Source organism: Leptinotarsa decemlineata, unplaced genomic scaffold (genome assembly GCF_025532065.1).
Source record: "Leptinotarsa decemlineata unplaced genomic scaffold, Ldec_3_MD MMD2_P_RNA_scaffold_2, whole genome shotgun sequence".
Lineage (NCBI taxonomy): Eukaryota > Metazoa > Arthropoda > Insecta > Coleoptera > Chrysomelidae > Leptinotarsa > Leptinotarsa decemlineata.
Genome location: NW_027412529.1, coordinates 8701152 through 8724709, shown reverse-complemented (window position 1 = coordinate 8724709; position 23558 = coordinate 8701152). Strand labels below are relative to the sequence as shown.

General features: G+C 35.0%; 2 protein-coding genes across 2 annotated transcripts in view; both read left to right on the top strand.

Annotated features, from left to right (window-relative positions):
- Nucleotides 1-7744, top strand: part of LOC111507260 (juvenile hormone esterase) — a 40196-nt gene extending 32452 nt beyond the window's left edge. The window contains exons 8-11 of the mRNA XM_023162548.2: nucleotides 2367-2533; nucleotides 3447-3579; nucleotides 6260-6401; nucleotides 7511-7744. Of these exons, the coding sequence (XP_023018316.2) occupies nucleotides 2367-2533; nucleotides 3447-3579; nucleotides 6260-6401; nucleotides 7511-7697 (629 nt within the window). The 3' untranslated portion in view covers nucleotides 7698-7744. The remainder of the gene's footprint in view (nucleotides 1-2366; nucleotides 2534-3446; nucleotides 3580-6259; nucleotides 6402-7510) is intronic.
- A 7456-nt stretch (nucleotides 7745-15200) lies between these two features.
- LOC111507261 (juvenile hormone esterase) overlaps nucleotides 15201-23558 on the top strand; it is a 196206-nt gene continuing 187848 nt past the window's right edge. The window contains exon 1 of the mRNA XM_074182917.1: nucleotides 15201-15360. Coding sequence (XP_074039018.1) covers nucleotides 15310-15360 — 51 coding nt within the window. The 5' untranslated portion in view covers nucleotides 15201-15309. The remainder of the gene's footprint in view (nucleotides 15361-23558) is intronic.

Sequence of the window (23558 nt, the reverse complement as noted above, 5' to 3'; positions counted from 1 at the left end):
ATCCTCTTGTTATCCTAACAAGTATCTAGTGTACTTCAAAGACTCTAGGAAATCGGTTGGAGGGAAAGATGATATCTTCTTACGAAACTGCAGCTGCATGAACAAGTGTTTGAGTTTGATGAATGAGTAGGAAACATTCCCGTTCTTGTTCATCATTAAAACTTCGTTCTTGAAATTCTTCATCATGAACAACACTTGTAAAATGCTATTCATGTAGCAAGTGTTTTCTAAATTATCCAATCCAATAAAAAATAAAAATTAAAAAAATGAATAGCTGAAAATAACAATTATATTAAGCAAAAATAACCTGAAATGAAATAATAGTGAAATAAAATAAAAGTAAAAATAAAACGATTGAACAAAAATTAAAGAAATAAAAATGAAAATAAAAATGAAAAGTTAAGAGATTCCAAGCCACGTTAGTTCTTAACTCTTAATTTTTATTTTAAATTTTTATTTCTTTAATTTTAATTTTTGTTCTATCGTTCTATTTTTACTTGTATTTTATTTCACTATTATTTCATTTCAGGTTATTTTTGCTCAATATAATTGTTATTTTCAGCTATTCATTTTTAATTATTCTTTTTTAGTTGTTTCAGGGATTTCAAATTATTTTATATAGTAGACAATGGAAGTCCGAACTAGTGAAATTCAATAATAATAAAATTTACTTATTCATAATATGCAATTTCAAGTAACCTATTAGTAATACATGACTAAGAAGAAACAAATAAAATAAACAAGGCCCCACGGAAGAAACTTCAAAAGAGTTTCTTGTGTGTGGTATAGCCGACCTATTGAAAATAGAATTGGTGATGTGAACATTAAACAAAGTAAAATATTGAATCAACTCGTAGGTACATAGACAGTTGAACAGAGGAAAGAATAAAAAAGAAAATAACTTTTGTTGTATTTGAAATCAGTGAAAAAGGTCTGTGATTGTTGATTTGAGGATATGGTGGTTTACGATTTCAACCAAATCGGTTTCAGGATATTCATGAACATAGTTTTTTTTAAACTTCAACGCTCTGTATTTCAAATATGAAGCCCCAGACATACGTTCATAGGAACTTTTTTCTCAAAACCGCCTAACAAATCGTACCTCAGTTAGGAAACGCCCTATATAATTTTCATCTATGGCGCTCATTTCTCCGTCACAAAGATCAACTCTGTGATTGCTCCACTAACCTGTATATTTTTGAGTCGCTGCTCAGTGGATCAAAAAATCAAATAGGATCAGTCTTATGGTGTGATCTTCATTCCGAAAATCCCTATAGAACTCTGTAAAGGAGATTTCCACATTGTTGATGGTGATGGTAAATTTTTTATTATATCAAAAAAATGAAATGAAAATTTTGCATTCGGAACTATTTCCAAAAATACGCTCAAAAGTTACAAAGTTTGAAAATGTAATATATTAAGGGTTTTTGATTTTATCAATGAGCAAACACAGATTGTATTTTATCTTCAGGAAATGATTTTCTTGCGTAATTTATCTAAAATGCAGCCTTTCAATCAACCGGAACAAAATAATTCTGAAGAGCACAATTTTTTGAATAACTAGACCATGAGAAAAATGAAAAAAAGACTGTGTAGATATTTCATTGAAGTAATTTCTATATATTCAGCCATAAAATCATTGACAACACAAAAATATTCATTATCCATCTTTTTGGAAGGGATCTCATCAATACGTGTAAAATTTGACTTTTGAAAATTATTGAAATGATCGGGAAATTATATTGTTCATTAGGTACTATTTCGCCAATGGAACTTTTAACAGGTGATGATCAAGTGTATTGCCAAACATACGCCAAACTAATTGACTGTTATTAGGAAACAAGTATAGCTGAGGCACCAGTCAATCTAATAATAACACTGATGATCTTCAAACATGACTCAATCTCTGACGTAAGCACCAAACTCTTACGCAGGTTCGAAATAGATGAACACTTCAATCTAGCAGACCACTATTATAATATTCATGCAGTCATTGTTCACTGTAGTTCTGGCGTTGAATTTGGTCATTATTACGCCTTGGTCAAAGACGAAACGGACTGGTTTAAGTTCAACGATAGTCGTGTCGCTGAGTGTTCTGGCGATGTCTTGAATGTATTGGAGCCTCTGGAGACACCCTATATTTTGTTTTATGAGAGAGAGGACATTGGCAGATCAGGATCTGCAGATGATGTGGTGCTGCAGGTTTTTCCGAGTTTTCCTGCAGCTGAGAAAGCAAATGCGCCACTGGAATCAATGAAGTCGCCGCGGAGCGCCAGTTAATTTTTGTAGTTGTTTTATAATTTCATGATTTGTTAATAGATTGTTCAAATGAAAAATTTATTATTAAACAATACACTTTTTTTCAGATGATTACTTTCCAACAGAAATACAAAATTATGATAATGATATTACCTTATTTGTGAGTAGAAACATGCATATCACAGACAGAAATAAATTGATTCAAGTTGGACAAACTATTCACGATTGGTACTTGAAAGGCCGACTGGAGGATGACAAGGCAGGTACAATAAGGGTACGTTCAATCACTTTAATCCTTCTTATATGAAACGTTTGTAAAAGGGGTTTGACTGTTGTTTAGTAATATTTCTGTGATTCCCGAAAGCGCAACAATTGATCACTTTATTTGAACACTTTGGGCCGATTAAGACAACTTAGTCTTTATTTCAGTCTTTGCCTCAATTTTAGCCTTTATCGTTCTCTTGAGAGATTGGATAATTTATATAGCACAATTTCAACCGTAAGAATTAGGACATGTGACATGACATGCAATATTACCAACCGAAACGTTATTATTGAAAAATACAATTTTTCATCGGTCGGTAGCCAAGCGGTTCGGCGTGAGTGCTTTGTTCACTAACTCGAATTGACTACCGTGTTGGTCGGTGGTTTAAGCCCTAGTCTGAACGATCGATTTTCACTTGTTATTGTCCAACCCGTGTTAGGAATCACACGTTAAAAGGTAAGACCTCGTTAATCCTTGGCTCGCACAAGTTTCGACTTCTGAGGGTTGTCGGGGTGTGACAGCTGGTTAACGGAAAAACAGATTTTGAACAGATTTTTTTTATATTTATCAGTAAATCCAAATGGTATTGTGTAAGACAATGTGATAATTGGGTATCAGATTATGTGAACATGCTCGGTTTTCTCTAAGATCCGAAACTAGCAAAGAAACGGAAAATTATCATCAGAACTTGTAAATATTTCAACAAACTTAAGTGTTTACACTTTGACAGGGATTATTTTACCCCATTAGGATTAGGACTGAAATAAGGACAGAGACAAGGCCCAGGATGTCTGAGTCGACCCTTTATAATATGATAGCGAAAAAAAATGACTTGCTTACGTATGCTTTTTTTCACCCCCAAACTGATTATGATGCCGGTGAGACGTTTCTTTAATGCGATTTTGACAATGATTTTTTTCAGTACCTCAGTGACGCATCGTTCACACGTGCCATCATTCGTCATGCTGAACTGCAATCCAAATTCAGTGATGTTTACTTTTACGAGTTTTCCTACTCAGGACAACTGGGGGGAAATACAGGACCATTTATTGACGGTAACTTTCCACAAATTTTTTCATTGACTGCATATCTAAGACAGTTTCGATCCGGTTTAATGAACAAAGGGTTGAAAATTCATGTCTTCTTTCAATATTTTGATTGGATGATAACTGAAATACGAGAAGATTAAATTCACTTTTCGAAGAGATCGAAGCTGTCGACAGGAACAATTGTTTATCATTCGATACTTTGTATTGAATCATTCGATGCATTATATTATTTGATAAACTTTTTTTATAGAGTAAAATAGAGTTTGTTGAATTTTATTGGTTCGGGCTTCCATTGTCCAATATAATTATATGATTCGAAATCTATGAAAAAACAAATAAAATTAGAATTAATAGCTGAAATGTCAATTATATCGTGAAATGAAAATAGAACGAAACGAATAAAATAACCAAGATACAAAAGGAAAATGACCACAGAGTAAAAATGAACTGAAAAATAAAGAGAATGAAAATGAGTAAAGAATTAAAAAATATATTAAAAAAGAATTCAAACCAAGTTACTTAAGGACGTTTCGATTGTTAGTATTCACAATCGTTTCCGGGTGATGACTGGACTATTTATAGATCGTTCGAGCGCTTCCTCCTATCCCCTCTTTCCTTTTTTTCGCTTCATCGGTTATTCGCTCGATTGTAGGTTTCTATATGTTGCGCTAGCTTAGCTGAATACGTCGTTGGACACCATATCTGCAGCTCCTTTGAACTTCTTCTTGAACCAGTGTTCCTCCCTGTGGATATTCTCAGCATGGGACCACTTGATATTATTTGTTTGAAGGTGGTTGACAATGTTTCGTGGTGTATTTCATCAGTTCGGACTTCTATTGTCTAATATAATATAAATTGATTTGGAATCCCTGAAAAAAATAAAAGATTAACCGAAAATAAAAATTTTATTAAAATAAAAAACTGAAATTACAGGAAAATAACATACAAGCTACAACCAGAAAAAAAATGAAATATTAATAAGGGCTGAAAATTAAAGAATATTATTAACAAAAATGAAAAATAAAAATAAAAGTTAGAAGATTCTAAATCAAGTTACGTCACGACGTTTAGATTGTTAGTATCCACAATCGTCTTCGGGTGATAACTGGACTTATTCCTGTGTGTGATTACGTTTATTCATTATTAAGAGGTTAGTAGTTTACAAAGTTTTTGGATGTTTGTTAGGACCCTGCTATAGGTTTATACCTCTTCAGGGTAGGACTTATTCCTCCGAGATCTGACTATTTATAAGTCATTCGGGTGCTTTCACCTTTCACCTATCCCCTCTTTTCTCTTTTCGCTTCATTGGTTTTAGCGGGAGATGGCCGTTTGGCGGGAATTGGTCGTTTTTCACTTGATAAGAGGTTTCCATATGTTACGTATCTCTACCCTAGCTTGACTAAATGCGTTGTTGGACAACATATACAACGACGCATTTAGTCAAGCGGAAAGAGGAAAGAGGGGATAGGTGAAAGGTGAAAGCACCCGAGTGACCTATAAATAGTCAGATCTCGGAGGAATAAGTCCAGTTATCACCCGAAGACGATTGTGGATACTAACAATCGAAACGTCGTGATGTAACATGGTTTGAAATCTCTTAATTTTCAATTTTATTTTTCATTTTTGTTTATAATTCAATATATAAATAAATTAATTATTATTTTATTATATCATTTATTATTAATGAATTTTTAATTTTCAGCTTTTATTAATATTTCAATTTTTTATTTTCTGGTTGTAGCTTGTATGTTATTTCTCTCTAATTTCAGTTTTTTGTTTTAATAAAATTGTTATTTTTGGTTAATCTTTTATTTTTTTCAGGGATTCCATATCAATTTATATTATATTAGAGAATGGAAGTCCGAACTGATGAAATACACTTGATTTTATGTTGATGAGTCCAAGCATGCTCCGCTTTTCCCGATGTGGTGGTTTCTCCTCGCTGTGTGTTTTTTGTCCTCGTCAATGCGTTTGTTGACTTTCAGTCAACACACTGAAAATTAAAAAAGAATCTAATGGAGACTTTATACTGGAGCGGACGGGGCAAATTTTCCAGTTCACTCCGATTATGACTGCTTGAAAACAACGTATTGATTTTGCCTGAAGAAGTAAGGTGTTTCCTGATCACCTAATTTGTCCGATTCTCTTATGTTGTATTTCAGCTATATTTGATTGTACTGTTAATGTTTGTGCTTCTGGACCTTGGAAATTAATTTGTTATTTCAACCGATATATTGTTGGTCATGGAGAATGCATGGATTACTGTATACCCCCTGATTTTCGGGAGGGATTTGTTCTTCTGGTCAGGGCAGTAGTATCATTGGCTGTGGGTTATAGATGATCTGGATTTTATTCTGATCTTATTCTTCAGATTTTGCCGGTAACATATTCAAATGAAAGGTAGTATTAAGGCTTATCTGCCTTGTGGTTGGTCTTGTAGATGTTGTTTTTACGGAACTTCTCTGTTTATTAATGTCTCTTTCAATGGTTTGTTATCCGAAACTAATTTGTCGAAGTGGTTTTGTAGTCTCCTCCATGTTCTGCTACCCTGTTTGTTGGTTCTTTACGAATCATCTTTGTACCAATGGAAAATTCAATTATTTTGTATTCTATTCAATTATTTAGATTTTTTGTCTTTTTGTATTATTCATTAATATACATATGTATAATATTTTTAACATTCCAGGAGCTGGCAAAGTTAAACACTCAGAAGACTTGAACTACATTATGACGTGGTCCAATTGGACTGGATTGAATAATTACCCAAAAGATGACATATTGACCAGCGATCGATACCGTACTATGTTGACTAATTTTGCTAAATACTTGTAAGTTAACTGCATTCCTTAGTTCTTATTGAACTAAGAACTAAGAGCTAATACTTTGTGTTGAAAATATGAAAAGCCTTCATTCAAAATTAACAAACATCCCAGAAAAATTGTTCATACTACTCTTCCATTTGAAAATGAGACTGTTCAAAAGAATCAAGAAAAAACTTTTCTTAAATTTTTTTCAGTAAACCACGGTTTTGAGTGAAAATTAATTCAAATATAGAAATCGCTATTTGTGGTAACAATATTCATTTTCTTGATTCATTCATTCTCTGATGCTGAAACATTTTATTATTTTTACATTTAATATTTTGTATTATACAAAATGTATGCGAAATTATTTCAATCGATTTATATTTTATTTTTTTATTTCTTTTCCGTTTACAAATCGACATGGTTTTACTGAAAACAATAAAGTAATACAAAGTAAGAAATTCCATAGAATAAAATGTAGGGTGTCTCCAGAGGTTCCAATAAATTCAAGATATTGCCAGAATATTATTTAGTGACACGACTATCGTCAATGAAAACAATCAATTACCAAAGAAACCGATCATTTGCTACAGATAACAAAAACGTTATTCTCCCAGATGACCTAAATAATAATTTTGTTACTGTTGCTAACGATCTTATAAACGCCTCACCATCTAACGGCATTGATGCATCCAGTTACCTTAAATTCGTGCCAGTTCAAGGCAACTCATTTTTTCTGGAACCTGTAAAGCTGAAGTTGCGAGTGCAATACTTTCTTTAAGTCATTTAAATAATTGTGATGCTTGTGATATTAATAGCAAACAATTAAAAGATTCTCTTGGAATTACGAGTATCCTGAATCTTTTTACAATTCTCATAAACGGTTTCTGTCAAGGAGTCAAGACGCAAAAGTGTGTCTACCTATCTATTACTGTAATTGTTATTATTTCGGTAAATGAACATTATGTGATTTCTTCAAGAATGAATTCCAAAACGAATTATCATAAACAGCGACAGATCAAGGAATACATAGATGTTTATTTACTCATATGTTTGATACAGATTCTCCGAGAACTCTTTACAAATAAATCTGTTTTCATAATCACTGAAAATCAAATAATGTTGTTTTTCAGAAATCCCACGCCAGAGAAAACGAGTTTATTCCAGAATCTTATATGGCCCAAAGTGACCCCTGATAACTTCCAATATTTGAACATCGATACAAATTTGAGCATCCAGAAAAATCCCAGAGGAGAAATTTATCAAAAATGGCTGAAGATTTACGAAGAAAACGCAGTGAGACCTCTTGATACATTCTGATTGTAGTACTGCAACTTGAAGAGATTAAACGATACTCTGTTACTTGATTTTGAGTCTTGTTATTTTACTCACCTTAAGAAAATGATGAATAGTTCGTTGTCCCTCAGATACTTCTCCAGAAGGTGGAAGCATGCGGTCGTCGTCATGATCCCAAAACAGAATCAGAATCTGTTGTTCCCACAGAACTATCGCCCGATCAGTCTGCTCTCGTCGGCGGCTAAACTGGCTGAAACAGTCGTTCTGCAAAGACTCAACGAAGAAGTTGAGGACCGAAATGTTCTGCCTGATGAACAATTTGGCTTCAGGAGAGAACAATCCACTTAGTTACAGGCTCTAGAGCTGGTCGAAAACACCATATATCCAGAACTGAATACAAATAAAAAAGTGCATATTGTTTTGTTAGACATCTCGAAAGCCTTCGACCGTGTATGCCACGAAAGTCTTCTGCACAAACTAATCGAGTTCGACCTGCCTCGAGGCCTGATCCGGTGGATTGGGTCTTTCCTGAAAGACAGAACAGTTCAGGTTAGAGTAGAGGGCTTTCTGTCTGACAACAGAGAGATCCGTGAGAGGGCCGTGCTCTCTCCCACGCTGTACTCTCTTTACACCAGCGATCTTCCGAAGCCTGAGCGTGTGAAGATATCTCTATAAGCCGACGACACGGCTTTCCTCTCATCTTCCATGAGTCGGGAGCTCGGCGTCGTCAACATCCAACGGCATTGGACGACCTCGAGCACTGGTACCTCGAATGGAAGATCCGAGTGAACCCGAACAAGATTCCGGCGATAACCATGGGAAGATTGAAATCTTCTCCGGCCAGAAAAGTGAGGATATCTGAAAGGGAGATTGACTGGCAGGCGCGGGTGAAGTACCTCGGTCTTCTAATAGACCGTAGGCTCACCTGGAACCCGCACATTATGTGCGTTAAAACAAAGATCGAGGGTCGGATAGCTCGTATGTACCCTCTGATCAATAGGAAATCAAAAATGAGTCTTAAAAACAAAATTACCATCTACAAGCCTGTTCAAGCCTGTCATCATGTAGGCTTCAGGCGTCTGGGCACAAGCGGCTCCGTCTAACATCTCCATCCTGAAGAGATTACAAAATACGTTAATACGGATGATTGTGAATGCTCCGTGGTTCATGCGGAATGAAGTCATTCGCAGAGATTTGCAGCTGCCTTCCATTCAGCAGTCCATTCAGTCGAGGAATCGGCGAGTTTTTGATAGCGAGGAAACTCACGAAAATCCTTTAGAGAATCCGTTAGATTATGCTGTAGACGATCCCGATATAGCCAGGAACTGATGTCTGGGGAATTTCATACCACCAACATCTCCTCAGTCATGAAACTCAGCTAGAAGGGTAAGGGAGCTGGACTACAACCTGATGAAAATGAAGATGACACGAACAGTATGATAAAACTCATGTTTCTCAAAAGTGTCACTTTCTCCAATGAGTGAGATATTGAAATAAGAAATTAAATCAAGAGATATTAACTCAGGATGTATTAACTCAGGATGTATAAACTTCTGAGTAAGCTCGATACTTGCGTCAGCGAAACGTCAGGAAAAAAATTTCGAAAATCGATGGCCTTCAAACCCGATTGAAATAATGGCACTGAAAAATTCGTCCGCGAAAGCCTTATCCATTTTATCAAAATTTTTACAATAATACGTAGGATAATTGCTAGTTCACTTATCTGAAGACGTGTTTTAGAATTATTAATATAAACCTTCCTCGTAATCACTCCATTTATTGGTAAATACTGTCTTAATGGTCCCGATAGGCAATACCCGTAAGTTCTCAGAAATTGAAATCAGACACCTTTTGGAGCGGAGCTTAATTTTCTATATCGTTTAAACAATATGAACGATGAATATTCCCAACATCAAATCGTTATTTTTAACACTTCGACACGTATTTCGATCACCAAGTGATCATCTTCAAGAGGAAGATTAAACTGAACGAAAATGTTTCGTTTCGGAGATACGGGATGTTGAGATTGAATTTTTGTGTTCGCTTTTTGAAAATAACTCTTGCAAAAAATAAGTTATTTGCACGAAATTCGGTATCCAGGGTTTTTTTTTGACGTGGAAAATCATTCTTTCGTATTAATTTTCATGTAACATCTAGAGGGCGCTGCGTACGCTGTCATTATTAATTGCCCTAACTTTTTTGACAGTAAACTTTTGGTACTTTTCATAAAAAAAACCTAATTCCCACACCTTTTCCAAGTAAAAAAGGTACACCTCCTCAACAACGCTGGAGGTGATCGTTTTCGAGATATTTACAATTTTCTATATCGATGTGTGTTCCATTCTCACTTGAACTCTTTCATTTTGTATCACACTGTATGTATTTATATTGACACGAGTACCTTCGAGTATCGGGCGTGTGTGTGTGGTACCACGAAACGAGGGACTTACCGCCTCTCTGACCAGTGTCTAAAAAATCTGCCGGCGCATCTATATAGCTCAATTCACTAAGGTATGTCATGAAAGTACAATACAGTGATATTATTTTTAATATATAGTCTCAGTAACCTTAATATATACGGTCTGCTAAAAACACCACCTAATGCATATTACTTAGCTCCTAAGGCGCTAAGTGAAGTTGCTGAGAACATTACAAAAACTAAGTATGTGGTGGATCTCGTCAAAATAAACAACTTTTTTCTACAAAATGTTTAACGAAGAATGATTCGTTTTCGAAATACAGATTGTTGAAATTTTTCAAAACATGGTAGGTTTTTGTCATAAGTTTTTTGCAATTTTAGTTATTTCCATCAAACTTTATACGCAGTATACCCGTACAGACTTCTTCTAAACCGAGCATTATCGAACTGCTTATTCAATCCAAATTAAAAAAATTGTCAGGTTTAATTATTCAATTAGAAAGTGCTACATTTCGGAGTTTGTAAAAAAACAATTCGGAGAAGTACTATGTACTATGTACATTATAAAAATTGAACGAAACAACTATTACAACTGTTCAAAGTGACGACACCGAACAGTAATACAAGCTTCTACTCTCCTCATCAAAGAATTCCGCACCCGTTGAAAAATGCCCGGAGTGTTTCCTATCGTTTCGCAGCAAGCTATGAAGCGATCCCTCAACATTTCCTCGTTTTCAATGGGGCTAGTATAAACCAGTGATTTTAGTTGTTCCCAAAAGAAAAAATCGACGGGATTAAGGTCCGGTGACCTCGGGGGCCAATTCTCAGTGCCTCCTCTTCTTATCCATCGTTGGGGATATGCTACGTCTGGAAAATTTTCTTGCTATCACACTAAAATGAGCAGGAGATCCATCGTGCATAAATCGAGAGTGATTTCGGAGATCAATGGGAACATCTTCCATGAGTTGGGGCAGCTCGTGTTCCAAAAAATGTAGGTAAGCATCTCCATTCAAACGTAAGGGAAAAAAATAGGGCCCAATTAAATAATCCCCAATTATGCCTACCCATACTTTAAAAGATAATCTGTCTTGGAAATGAGTTTGCGTTATCGCATGTGGTTTATCTTCTGCCCAGATGTGGTTGTTATGGAAGTTCCTGATACCATTTCTTGAAAATTTAGCCTCATCTGTGAAGAGGATTTTCGATAAAATTTGCGGATGTTGTTCGACTTTTCTTTGAAGCCATTGAGCAAATTCTGGATGTTCACTAATTTCTTCGAGAACCGCCTCCTCCAATTCTACAGTTCTTGTAGTCCGTGGCCGTCCTACTGCAGAATTTGTTTCAAAGCTTCCAGATTCGGAAAGTCGCCGGAAAAGATTCGCAAATGTCGCTGCACAAGGAGTCACGCGTTGGGGATACCTTTCCTGATAGATGCGTCTGGCCTCGCTTGAATTTCCGTCAGCCAAGCCGTATGCAAAAACCATATCAGCCATTTCAGCATTCGTAAAGTCAGGCATGGTACCAAAAAATTACTTTAAAAACTCCTAACTGTAAATTTGCCAATTAATAGTTAAAAATGTGACAGCGAACTTCTATTTTTATAAACAAAGTTTCATAGCCTACTCGATTTAATTAACTTGATTTGCAAGTGGAGAGTGACAAAAATTATTGAAATCAAATTTGGCTATGAAGTAATATGCATCGATATAGAAAATTGTAAATATTTTGAAAACGATCACCTCCAGCGTTGTTGAGGAGGTGTACCTTTTTTACTTGGAAAAGGTGTGGGAATTGGGTTTCTTCATGAAAAGTACCAAAAGTTTACTGTCAAAAAAGTTAGGGCAATTAATAATGACAGCTTACGCAGCGCCCACATCAAAAAAACCCCGGGTACCGAATTTCGTGCAAATAACTTATTTTTGCAAGAGTTACTTTCAAAAAGGGAACAAAAAAATTCTATTTCAACACCCCGTATCTCCGAAACGAAGCATTTTCGGACACAAGTTCATATAGACTTTTTTTCTTAAAATTGTCTCAGGAATACGTCACTTGAATATTTTACCGTACTTATGTTACACCTTGTATAGCTTGAAAATTGTTTTATATATAGCTATAACATTCAAACATCTCATAAGGATATATTGAAAAATTAATTTAAGACACCAAAGGTGTGGTACACGTGTATGTGTGGTGTACCTGTATGGTATACCACACCTGTATAGCATGAATAGGGTTAGCTTCGCAAGTTTTCCAGTTTGATCTTCCTCTTGAAGATGATCACTTGGTGAAATAACTCCAGTAATATTAATCACTACACCGGTTTCCAAACAGTGCATATGAACGATATTAAGAGAAATAGTGTTACGTTTTTCCACGTGGGTTAACCAATAATTGACTACACTGAATAATGATCAAACTTACCTTCATTCCACATTCAATAAAGAAAACCCTTTAACTGAAACTTTAACTTTTCTTCAAATGTATATCACATTATTAGATCGCTCTGTATATCACCTCACTGTTCGCGAAACTTGGTTGTCTCGATAGGCTCGTGATAGCGTTTATATTTGGCAATCGAAGGCAGTATAAAATTCATCGGAATTCCATGAAAGGCGGTGGCATTATTCTCGCTACATCTGGAACGGCAGCGAACATTGAACATTCGCGAAAAGTCGGTCGGACTGGGCGCGCTCTTAGCCACGTAACAATTGGTTTATGGATACCAGTAGCGTCCGGCCACTGGTCATATCTTTAGGATATGATTTACAACAATACTTTTAGGTGGCCCTTTTTTATTAACTTTCATATACATTTCCCAATTCGGGTACCAATGAAGACCTTGGTATCCCTATGTCTGGCACACTCATCAGCTTTTTCGTTGACTTTTTCGTTGACTGATATCTGAGTGTTCCAGCACCCAAAATTTGAGAATATGGATCCGTTCATTTCGTTGTGTCCAGTTTCTTGCGCATTACGAGATTGCATACAGTTCAACCTGGAAGTCTTGTGTGTGTAGAGTGGGTACCTGAAATGAAGATTTCTCCCCGCGCAGTTTTTCGACCTGTTTGTATACCGGATGCTATTGCCGAACATGTTATATAGGATTACTGTTCATTCTCCACTGTTTTTGGATTGAGACTTCATTCGCGAAATTTCTGTCGGACATGTATTTCGATGTCATGTGTTCCATGGCCATGTTTTATGTTCATTTCTTCACATATTCAAAAATATATATGTTGTGTCCGATCCCATGTCACTCTCGGTGAGTTTTCCAGTCTGAATTGGTCCACTCTTGCTTTCCCCATAATAACAAGATGTACAGGAGAAAGATTCAAAAGAGTATCTCTGTTGCAGCTGTCGTAGTGTTTTTTACTTGCTTGAATAGTTTACCTCGATTAGTTTGCTAATACCGGTGGTTTGCTTCATCTTTGGCCACCAGAAAATGAATTCATATGTTACCATGATTTTATCCACCATGTTGTAGTCAATATATCATGTCTGTGTCACCGTAGAATGTGTCACCGTAGATGCGGCAGCATTATCAGTAACTCTTTATAGATGTTGGTTCTAGATCAGTAATGGCTTCAGTATCACTCACGCTTCGAAGTTCCAGAGATCCAATAAACCTTTTGTCTTCTGTCAGTGAATGCTTTTATTGTCAATTCCATCCATTCCGTTGGACTTAAATTTGTCCTGAACTTGGATAACTAAGTTGTTTGTCCACTAAAAGCCCAGTTATGTATTATAGTTCAAAAGACCCAGTATTATGTGTATTACAGTTTCAAATTCGTCCTCTATATCTAAAAAATCAACTTCCATGTATTTGTGAGAATATTCTGATTTTTTTCATTACCTGTCGACCAACCTGATCTGTTGACATATTGATCTCGTGCAGTGATGCTAATCCCTATTATACCTGTCAAGTAGTTTTTTTATCATCTTCACTGTAAATGACATGGGACTGATTGGTCTCAAAACCTTTTCCAAATCCTTTCCCATTTTTCGGAATAAAGGTGGCTTGATCAGTTTCATGTTTTAAGTATGGTTTCCAGAGCAAAACTTGTTCTGAAAATTACAGACATTTTTATAAGTAGAATTTTCGATCATTATCGCATCATTATTGGGTTATAATGCCATCTTGTATCTATATTATTTATTAGGACCTGAGGTTCTTCTGAGAGTATTTTATAGACTATGGCGTTTACTTGGGTCTGTTTGATTTACTAGCATTGCCTTCTCCATTTCTTCAGAGCTTTGTTGTATTCAGTTAGATATATCTTGTGATAATTCCAGATTCCTGATTTTCTTGCCCTTTTGGGATTTTCTAGTTTATTCACTCATCCAGTCAAGAATTTCATTTCTGCTCGCTCTCTGGTTTACGGTTGGACAATGTTTTGTACGTAGAAATAATAGCACCCAGTAATCAGTTTGCTACCCGTATGTATACAGTAGAATTGCACACGTGTCTGATGTTTCCCTTTCTGCGCGGCATTAGCTAGCTGGGTTGGTTGCTGTTTTTCCTTCGATTTATGTACATCACGTACTTACACATGAGATGCAAGGATTTGGTATTTCAACTGTGATCTAACGAATAGAAACTCGTAGTAGGTAGTCGTATATGGTCTGTTAAAGGAAACTCTTGGTTATTTTGTTGATCTTTAGATATTATATTATAAAATATGAATAGTATGGATTCTACTGACTTAACATGAGGTTTATTCCAAAATTAGCAAAATGAGAAGAACATAATACATGATTTGACAGAAATTCACTAATGTCACCAATAATGTACAATATTTTGAAATGAATGGGTTTACAATGAAGTGGGAATCAAAAAGTGAAGGTGACACAATTGAACTTTAATGGACTTGTTATTCATTTGATGAGTGATTAGATTAAACTTATTGATTCACAAATAATCTTACTACAAGGAAAACGAGAGACCAGAACATCATAGGTGTTGTTTTAGGACGAAACTGGTCACCTGACTTCGCATAACCACTTCAAACACTAACATCATACTTATCACGGTGATTCATTGTGAAATTCATTATAAAAACTGAAGGAGAATCTTGCTATCGCAATCTTGAATATAGTATTGTTGAATCAAATGAAGTGTTTTGATTTTAGGTACTTGATGATTATCCAAGTTCTGCTAAGTATAAAGAGTGGCTTGATGATTTTGTAGCCTCATTAAGGTTTTACCTTCAAGCTGCCATGATGAAAGTAACGACACTGTTGGTTTTAGTAACAACTATTTCATTAGCAGTGAGTATATATGTCATTTTAAAATTCATTTAATTATCAGTCTCTCATTTTCATTTCGATTGTATTGAAGAGAAAAATAACATCCAACACCTAAGTATTTAGCCCGATTTTGAAAATTTGAGTTTCGATATGACGTGGATTATTTCCAGAAAAAAGAATGAAAAAGCTGCATAGTTTTCAACTCTTTCATCGTTTTCCTTCATCAGGAGAAATAACCAATATGTTCGTATCGTTTCGAAATATTTGATATCAACTTACAGGATTCTACTGTTTGGATTTCTAGCTGGTCTAATTTCAATTTTGTCACTAGAAATGGATTTTTGTCGTTTCTATCTCGTTTTTTGGTCAAAAAACCCAGAATTTCAATCAAATTTTGTATTTTTTTTGTTATCAATCGAAAATTACAATTTTGTCACTAGAAATGGATTTTTGTCGTTTCTATCTCGTTTTTTGGTCAAAAAACCCAGAATTACAATCGAATTTAGTATTTTTTCGATTATCAATCAAAAATTTCAATTTTGTCTTTAGATATAGATTTTTGTCGTTTATATCTCGTTTTTTCGTCAAAAAACACAGAATTTCAATCGAATTTAGTATTTTTTTGGTTATCGATCGAAAATTTCAATTTTGTCTTTAGAAATAGATTTTTGTCGTTTCTATCTCGTATTTTCGTCAAAAAACCCAGAATTACAATCGAATTTAGTATTTTTTCGATTATCAATCAAAAATTTCAATTTTGTCTTTAGAAATAAATTTTTGTCGTTTCTATCTCGTTTTTTGGTCGAAAAACCCAGAATTACAATTGAATTTAGTATTTTTTTGGTTATCAATCGAAAATTCCAATTTTGTCTTTAGAAATAGATTTTTGTCGTTTCTATCTTGTTTTTTCGTCAAAAAAACCCAGAATTTCAATCGAATTTAGTATTTTTTTGGTTATCAATCGAAAATTTCAATTTTGTCTTTAGAAATAGATTTTTGTCGTTTCTATCTCGTTTTTTCGTCAAAAAACCCAGAATTACAATCGAATTTAGTATTTTTTCGATTATCAATCAAAAATTTCAATTTTGTCACTAGAAATGGATTTTTGTCGTTTCTATCTCGTTTTTTGGTTACCAGTTACCGGTTAATAGCAGAATAACAATATAGTAAGCAGTAGAGTTGTAGGTTGTGGCAAATTATAGATAATACACAATACTAGTACGATTAAAAGGTATTATTTATGACAAAAATCAGTAATGAGCTTGTAATGAGTAATACTTATACATTTCCTGATTACTGATCAGTTAAAATTCATTATTTTCTGTATAGTGTTAGATATTTATTACAACTAGTGTCAACGCTGTACGCAACGATATTTCTGTCTCTGTCACTTTACCGTAACTTCCATCTCATCGTTGCAGTCCTCACTAATGTACTTGCAGCCATGAGCGTATCGTTGGTTTGTGAATTATACAGCGTGAATTGTACGTTTTACAGTTAAGTTAGTCAGCAATCGACGTGTTGTGATAACAATTGGTGAAAATAATAATGCTAATAAGTGTTTGAGCGTTACATAATTATATTTCTACACCGTTCTCAAACTACTCAAAAAATGGGAGACATGGTCGGGCCTTCCACGTCGAAAAAGGTAAAACGGTCGGAGTCTCGGTCAGTAAGAGAAAAACAAATTATACTGCGAGTATTTCACTGTCTTGAAAGAGATCATCAGCCACCAAAAGATGACTTTGTGCATATGTGCTGTAATTTTACGTGTGTACCTCCGAATAACCAACCGGGCATTTCTACATCATTAAGTTCCACAATTACAAAAGATAAATTAGTTGATATGTGCTCTGATTATACCGGTGTACCAAAATCATCGATTTACAAAATACTAAGAGAAGCAGAAATTCATGGGGACGTACAAACGCCAAAAACTAGTAGCGGACGAAAAAAATCACAGTTGATGAAGAAGCCAAAACCAGTATACGCAGAACTATTCACAGTTTTTTTTTCAGAAATGAGCTGCCCACACTACAAACAGTTCTGGAGGCACTTACCGATCATGAATTGGTCCCAAAAATGGGTAAAGAAACTTTTAGGAAACTTGTACACGAAATGAAATTTACGTACGGAAAAGTTGACAGGAAAAGCATTCTCATTGAACGTCAAGAAATAATAGCATGGAGAAGAAACTATCTAAGAAAAATTGACGAATTTCGGAAGCTCAAAAAAAAATTGTACTTCATGGACGAGACATGGGTTAACCAAGGACATACGATCAAAAAAGTATGGCAGGATGGTAATATAACAAGTGCACGACAAGCCTTTATTGAAGGTTTGTCAGTTGGGTTAAAACAGCCATCTGGAAAAGGTAGTGGTCTGATAGTTACGCATATAGGAAGCGACAGTGGATTTTTACCAAATGGTGAATTAATATTTAAATCTAAGAAAACAGGCGACTATCATGAAGAGATGAATGCGGAGGTGTTTGAAAAATGGTTTGAAGGCATCATTCAACTTGTGGAACCTGGGTCTGTCATCGTCATGGACAATGCCCCATACCATAGTCGACATTTAGAACCATTACCGAAACAATCATGGAAAAAAGCAGCAGTTCAAGAATGGTTAATTAATAAGAACATCCAATATAAAAAAGATAGTTTAAAGGCAGAACTACTTCAGCTAACAAAATTACACACAGACAAATATAAAAAATTCGCAGTGGATGAAATGGCGTTAAGTCGTGGAATTACAGTTTTAAGGTTACCACCATACCACTGCGAATTAAACCCAATAGAATTAATCTGGGCGCAAGTAAAAGGATATGTGGCACGAGAAAAAGGAACATTTAAATTCGTGGACGTGCAACATCACCTACAAGAAGCTATTCGAACTGTTTCTGCAGAAGACTGGAAGAAATGCATGCAGCATGTTTTAAAAGAGGAGCAAAAAATGTGGGACGTAGACAACCGTATTGAACACGATATTGAACCAATCATAATTCACTTTGATGATAGCGGTAGCAACAGTGACGAATCTGAGGTTGAAGATTAGACGAAAATTTGTACATTTACATTTATATTATATTCTATTATCAAAAATTTGTAATTTGTATTTTCTAGTACCCCTGACGATGAGTTTAAGTTACTCGAAAGCTTGAGAATAGTTATAAAGAGTTCACTTATCAATTGCTGCAACCCAATAGTGAAAAAAAGTTATATATATATATATATATATATATATATATATATATATATATATATATATATATATATTGTGTTTTTTATTAATATTGTTAATTTATTTGGTACCTACTATAATTACCACGATTATTACTCCGTTTTCATAAGGCCCACCTAATGACTACAACGATTAGGTAAATTACGATATTGCAAAGTTTTAATGAAATAAATAAAAAATGTGTATGAATATTTTAACTAATTGTACTAAGAATTTTTCTTTCTGAATTTCACTAGTTCGGACTTCCATTGTCTATTATATAAAATGATTTGAAATCCCTGAAACAAGTAAAAAAGTAAAAAAGAATAATTAAAAAAAGAGAATAGTTGAAAAATAACAATTATATTAAGCAACAATAAACCTGAAATGAAATGATAGTAAAATAACCTACAAGTAAAAATATAATAATTGAATAAATAAAAATTAAAGGAATGCAAAAAAGAAAATAATAAAAAAATAAAAAGTGTAGAGATTCCAAGTCACGTTAGTTCACGACGTTTCGATTGTTGGTATCTACAATCGTCTTCGGGTGATGACTGGACTGATTCCTCCGAGAGATGACTATTTTATAGGTCGTTGAAATACTTTCACTTTCTCTACTTTCCATTTTCCGCTTCACTGATTTCGTGAGAGATGACCGATTTGGCGGGAGTTGGTCATTTCTCGTTTGATGATGGGTTTCCATAGCACAGAGAGGTCGTTGAAATACTTTCACTTTCTCTACTTTCCATTTTCCGCTTCACTGATTTCGTGAGAGATGACCGATTTGGCGGGAGTTGGTCATTTCTCGTTTGATGATGGGTTTCCATATGTTTCGTATATCTACGCTGGCCTGGCTGAATACGTTGTTAGACAACATGTATACGGCTTCCTTAAATTTTCTCCTGAACCAATGTTCCTCTCTGTGCAAGATCTCAGCTTGGGACCACTCGATGTTGTGTTGATGGGTCCAAACATGGTCTGCTATTCCTGATTTGCTGGTTTCTCCTCGCTGTGTGTGCTTCTTGTGCTCGGCAATGCGAATATTCAATGGCCTCTTAGTTTCACCAATATAGGATTTTCCGCACTCACAGGGTATCCGGTGCCGAGCACAAGAAGCACACACAGCGAGGAGAAACCAGCAAATCAGCAATAGCAGACCATGTTTGGACCCATCAACACAACATCGAGTGGTCCCAAGCTGAGATCTTGCACAGAGAGGAACATTGGTTCAGGAGAAAATTTAAGGAAGCCGCATACATGTTGTCTAACAACGTATTCAGCCAGGCCAGCGTAGATATACGAAACATATGGAAACCCATCATCAAACGAGAAATGACCAACTCCCGCCAAATCGGTCATCTCTCACGAAATCAGTGAAGCGGAAAATGGAAAGTAGAGAAAGTGAAAGTATTTCAACGACATATAAAATAGTCATCTCTCGGAGGAATCAGTCCAGTCATCACCCGAAGACGATTGTAGATACCAACAATCGAAACGTCGTGAACTAACGTGACTTGGAATCTCTACACTTTTTATTTTTTTTATTATTTTCTTTTTTGCATTCCTTTAATTTTTATTTATTCAATTATTATATTTTTACTTGTAGGTTATTTTACTATCATTTCATTTCAGGTTTATTGTTGCTTAATATAATTGTTATTTTTCAACTATTCTCTTTTTTTTAATTATTCTTTTTTACTTTTTTACTTGTTTCAGGGATTTCAAATCATTTTATATAATAGACAATGGAAGTCCGAACTAGTGAAATTCATCACGAAACAATGTCAATCACCTTCAAACAAAATTTTTCTTTCATTCTTAAACCTCTCAAAAATTAATAAGCACGCCCCCGATTTGCTGTCAACTGGGCTTACTTCTACTCTCAATCATTATTGGTTTTAGTATAAAATAGAAATTGATGCACGAAGTAGAATCCAAAATTGGAAGGAAAGGAAAATCAGTAATTATGATGACATATGAAAGCAAATAAACGAAACGAAAAATAACGCAAATCAAATTATTGAAAGTAAATTATACTGTGCGTCCATGTGCATAAGGCATACATTTATTGTGAGCTAAATAAACACTATGATCACTTGGTCATTGAAACACGTGTAGAGGTGTTAAAATAACAGTTTGGTGTTGGGAAAAACTCCAGTAATATCCAAATGATAATTTGAAATGAGTTCAGAGTTTTTAAATGGAACTTTCTTTTCCTTCAATTTCTTTTTCTGGAGTAAGTTTGCCAAGTGAAATCAAAAAGTGTATCATATGGTGCTACCAGTTGGGACAGGATGGACAATTCCAAAATTGCAAGTTTTGCATAATAAAAAGAAAATGAAAAAATAAAATATATCAAATAAAATCATATAAGTTACGTATTCGATATACGAAAATATTTTTTTAAAAAGACTTCATTTTGAACAAATACAAGGTTACAGTTCAAGCAAAGTAACAAAAATGCATGATTATTTAATTAACAATAATTTATTAGTTCGATTTTGTCGACTTAGCATGTAGTCGCGCCTGGAACAGCGGATGTAATTCTATCCCTGAGTGATGCTCGGTCAGCGAACTCGGGTTCATAACTCCTCCATTCCTAAGACAAAAACAAGAGGGATACTGGTTTGTTTTCGGTATTTTTGGTATGGACGGTTTCTTCTTCTTTCTTGGGGATGGTCCTTTTCTTATAAAATTTCCAGATTGCGAAAGCAGCGACAGCAATCATAGAGAGGGTTATTCGGTTGCCTATGGAATGTGTTTATGGATGTAACTGACATTGGTTCTGGTTGATTTAGAGGTGTCCTCCCTGTAGATTTGAAGACATTTGGGGGTGGGCCAAAGACTTGTCTGTTTGTTGGGAAGTTTCTGTGGACATGTCATGGCTGAACATTGATAGGTTGTCTGGGAAATGAGTTTGCAGAAAATGACTGAGGTGCTGAATGTCTCGTTTCGAATGTTGGTCTTTGGGGGGTGTCAAACAAATTTGTTGGTATTGTCTTGAATAAATTGATTTAGTAGCAGCATCCATTTCTGTGTCAAGAAATGAATTTATTTTTTGTGTAAGAGTGCTTCTCAAAATTTGTAACCTTTTATCAAAATCCAAAGTGGATTCATTTCTCAGAGGTCTGCACATGGGTAAATTTTGTTCTAGACATTCAAGATTTCGTTTATCACCAAAACATTGAACAATAGCGGACTTTATTGAATCCCAAGTGGTTAATTCACTTCTACAACCTACTAATAATTGAGCTCTGTTGAATAATTTTGTATGAATTGCTCCAATTGAATTTTTCTCCAAGATAGGATCATTTGCATTACTATATGTTTCAAAAAGAAAATCACAAGCTGATAGCTTGAAGCTAGGTCATATCACCATCATAATTAGGTATCGTATCGACAAACATTTTCAACATGCTCAGGGTAACTGTTGGGTTTACCGTTTGAGCAGGCGGAGTTGGACTTGAATTATTATTCGCCATGATCTCAGATATGGAATTAGAAACGTTTAAAGAACTGTTGAAGCTTTTTATTAACTCGTCTACATTTGTTTGATTATTATTCATAAAGTTTCATAAAGTTTCACTTCCGGTGATTCAGTTACCAGCTTATCCGCTTTGTTTGAAATATCTGGACACCTCCTCAGGCCCTCAGGTTGAATCAATCCCTTCTTGGTGCACAGGAACGAAGAAAGTCACTAAAAGTCTCGATAAGTGCCGAAGAGTAAAAACCCACGTTTTTGTAGTCCGAAATCGGTTTCGATGCCGTATATTTACGACGAAAAAACTGCACTTATCCTACCGACTGCGCCAGTTAGGTATGCGATATACGAAAATACTTTTTTAAAAATACTTTATTTTTAACAAATACAACGTTACAGTTCAAGCAAAGTAACAAAATGCATGATAAGATTATTAAATTAACAATAATATATAAGTTCGGTTTTGTCAACTTAGGATGTAGTGGCGTCTGGAACAACGGATGTAACTCTATCCCTGAGTGATGCTCGGTCAGCAAACTTGGGTTCATAACTTGTATGATAATTATAACTACTCTGATGCTGACAAAATTTTGATGATTTATTTTTAAAACTTTTGTTTTTTAATTATTCAATTTTAATATGCAGGGTGTTCCTTGACTTACTCTTTTCCTCCCGGGAATGTATAGATGGGGTCAAAATTTCACCAGGACTTCATATAACTTTTGTTCCTAAAATCCTTCCTTACCAAATTGGGGGCGCTCTAAATTACAAAATGAAAAATGTCTTTTTTTGATAACTTTTCGAGTGAATATTCGAAACCAACCATATTTTGGTGATTGACTAAAAAAATGAATTGCTTTGATATGCTTTCATTCAGGAGTCAGTTGTTGTGATACAAAGTCAGGAACGGACTACCTCCGATGGTCCACACCCCAAAACTTTGAAATGACAGGTATTTTTCAATATTGTTTAACAAAATCAGGTTACTTAGACAATTTTCTGAATGAAAGTACTCGTGTGAAAAATCAATCCGAGCAACAATTTTCGATAAAAATGCACTTTTGTTCGACGAAATCCAACCTGAGATATCAACCATCATTCGAAAAGATTAATTTTGAATGAAAATAGAAAAGATGGGTAATATGTTCATAACGAGTTTGTATAAAGCAAACAAGTTGACTTTACAAAACTCATGGTGTAAATATCAATCTCAAGCCTCAAGAGCGAGCAGAAATGAAAAATCCGCTACAAAAACTGCACGATGTGACCCCCCTCTCTCTCAATACATTTTCGTAGTCTCCGAAGTCTCAGAGTCGTTTGGTATGGCTTCACTATTTAATGTTATTCTATTCAAAAGGGCATATCTTGTGTGAATATATGTAGCGTAAACAAGGCTTTGTAGATGCCTTCACAGAAAGAAACACAATAGATCTGAATCCGGCCATATGCATGGCCCACCTCTACCAATCCATCTATTGTGGAAAGTATGGCTCAGATGGTCCAGCACAATCGA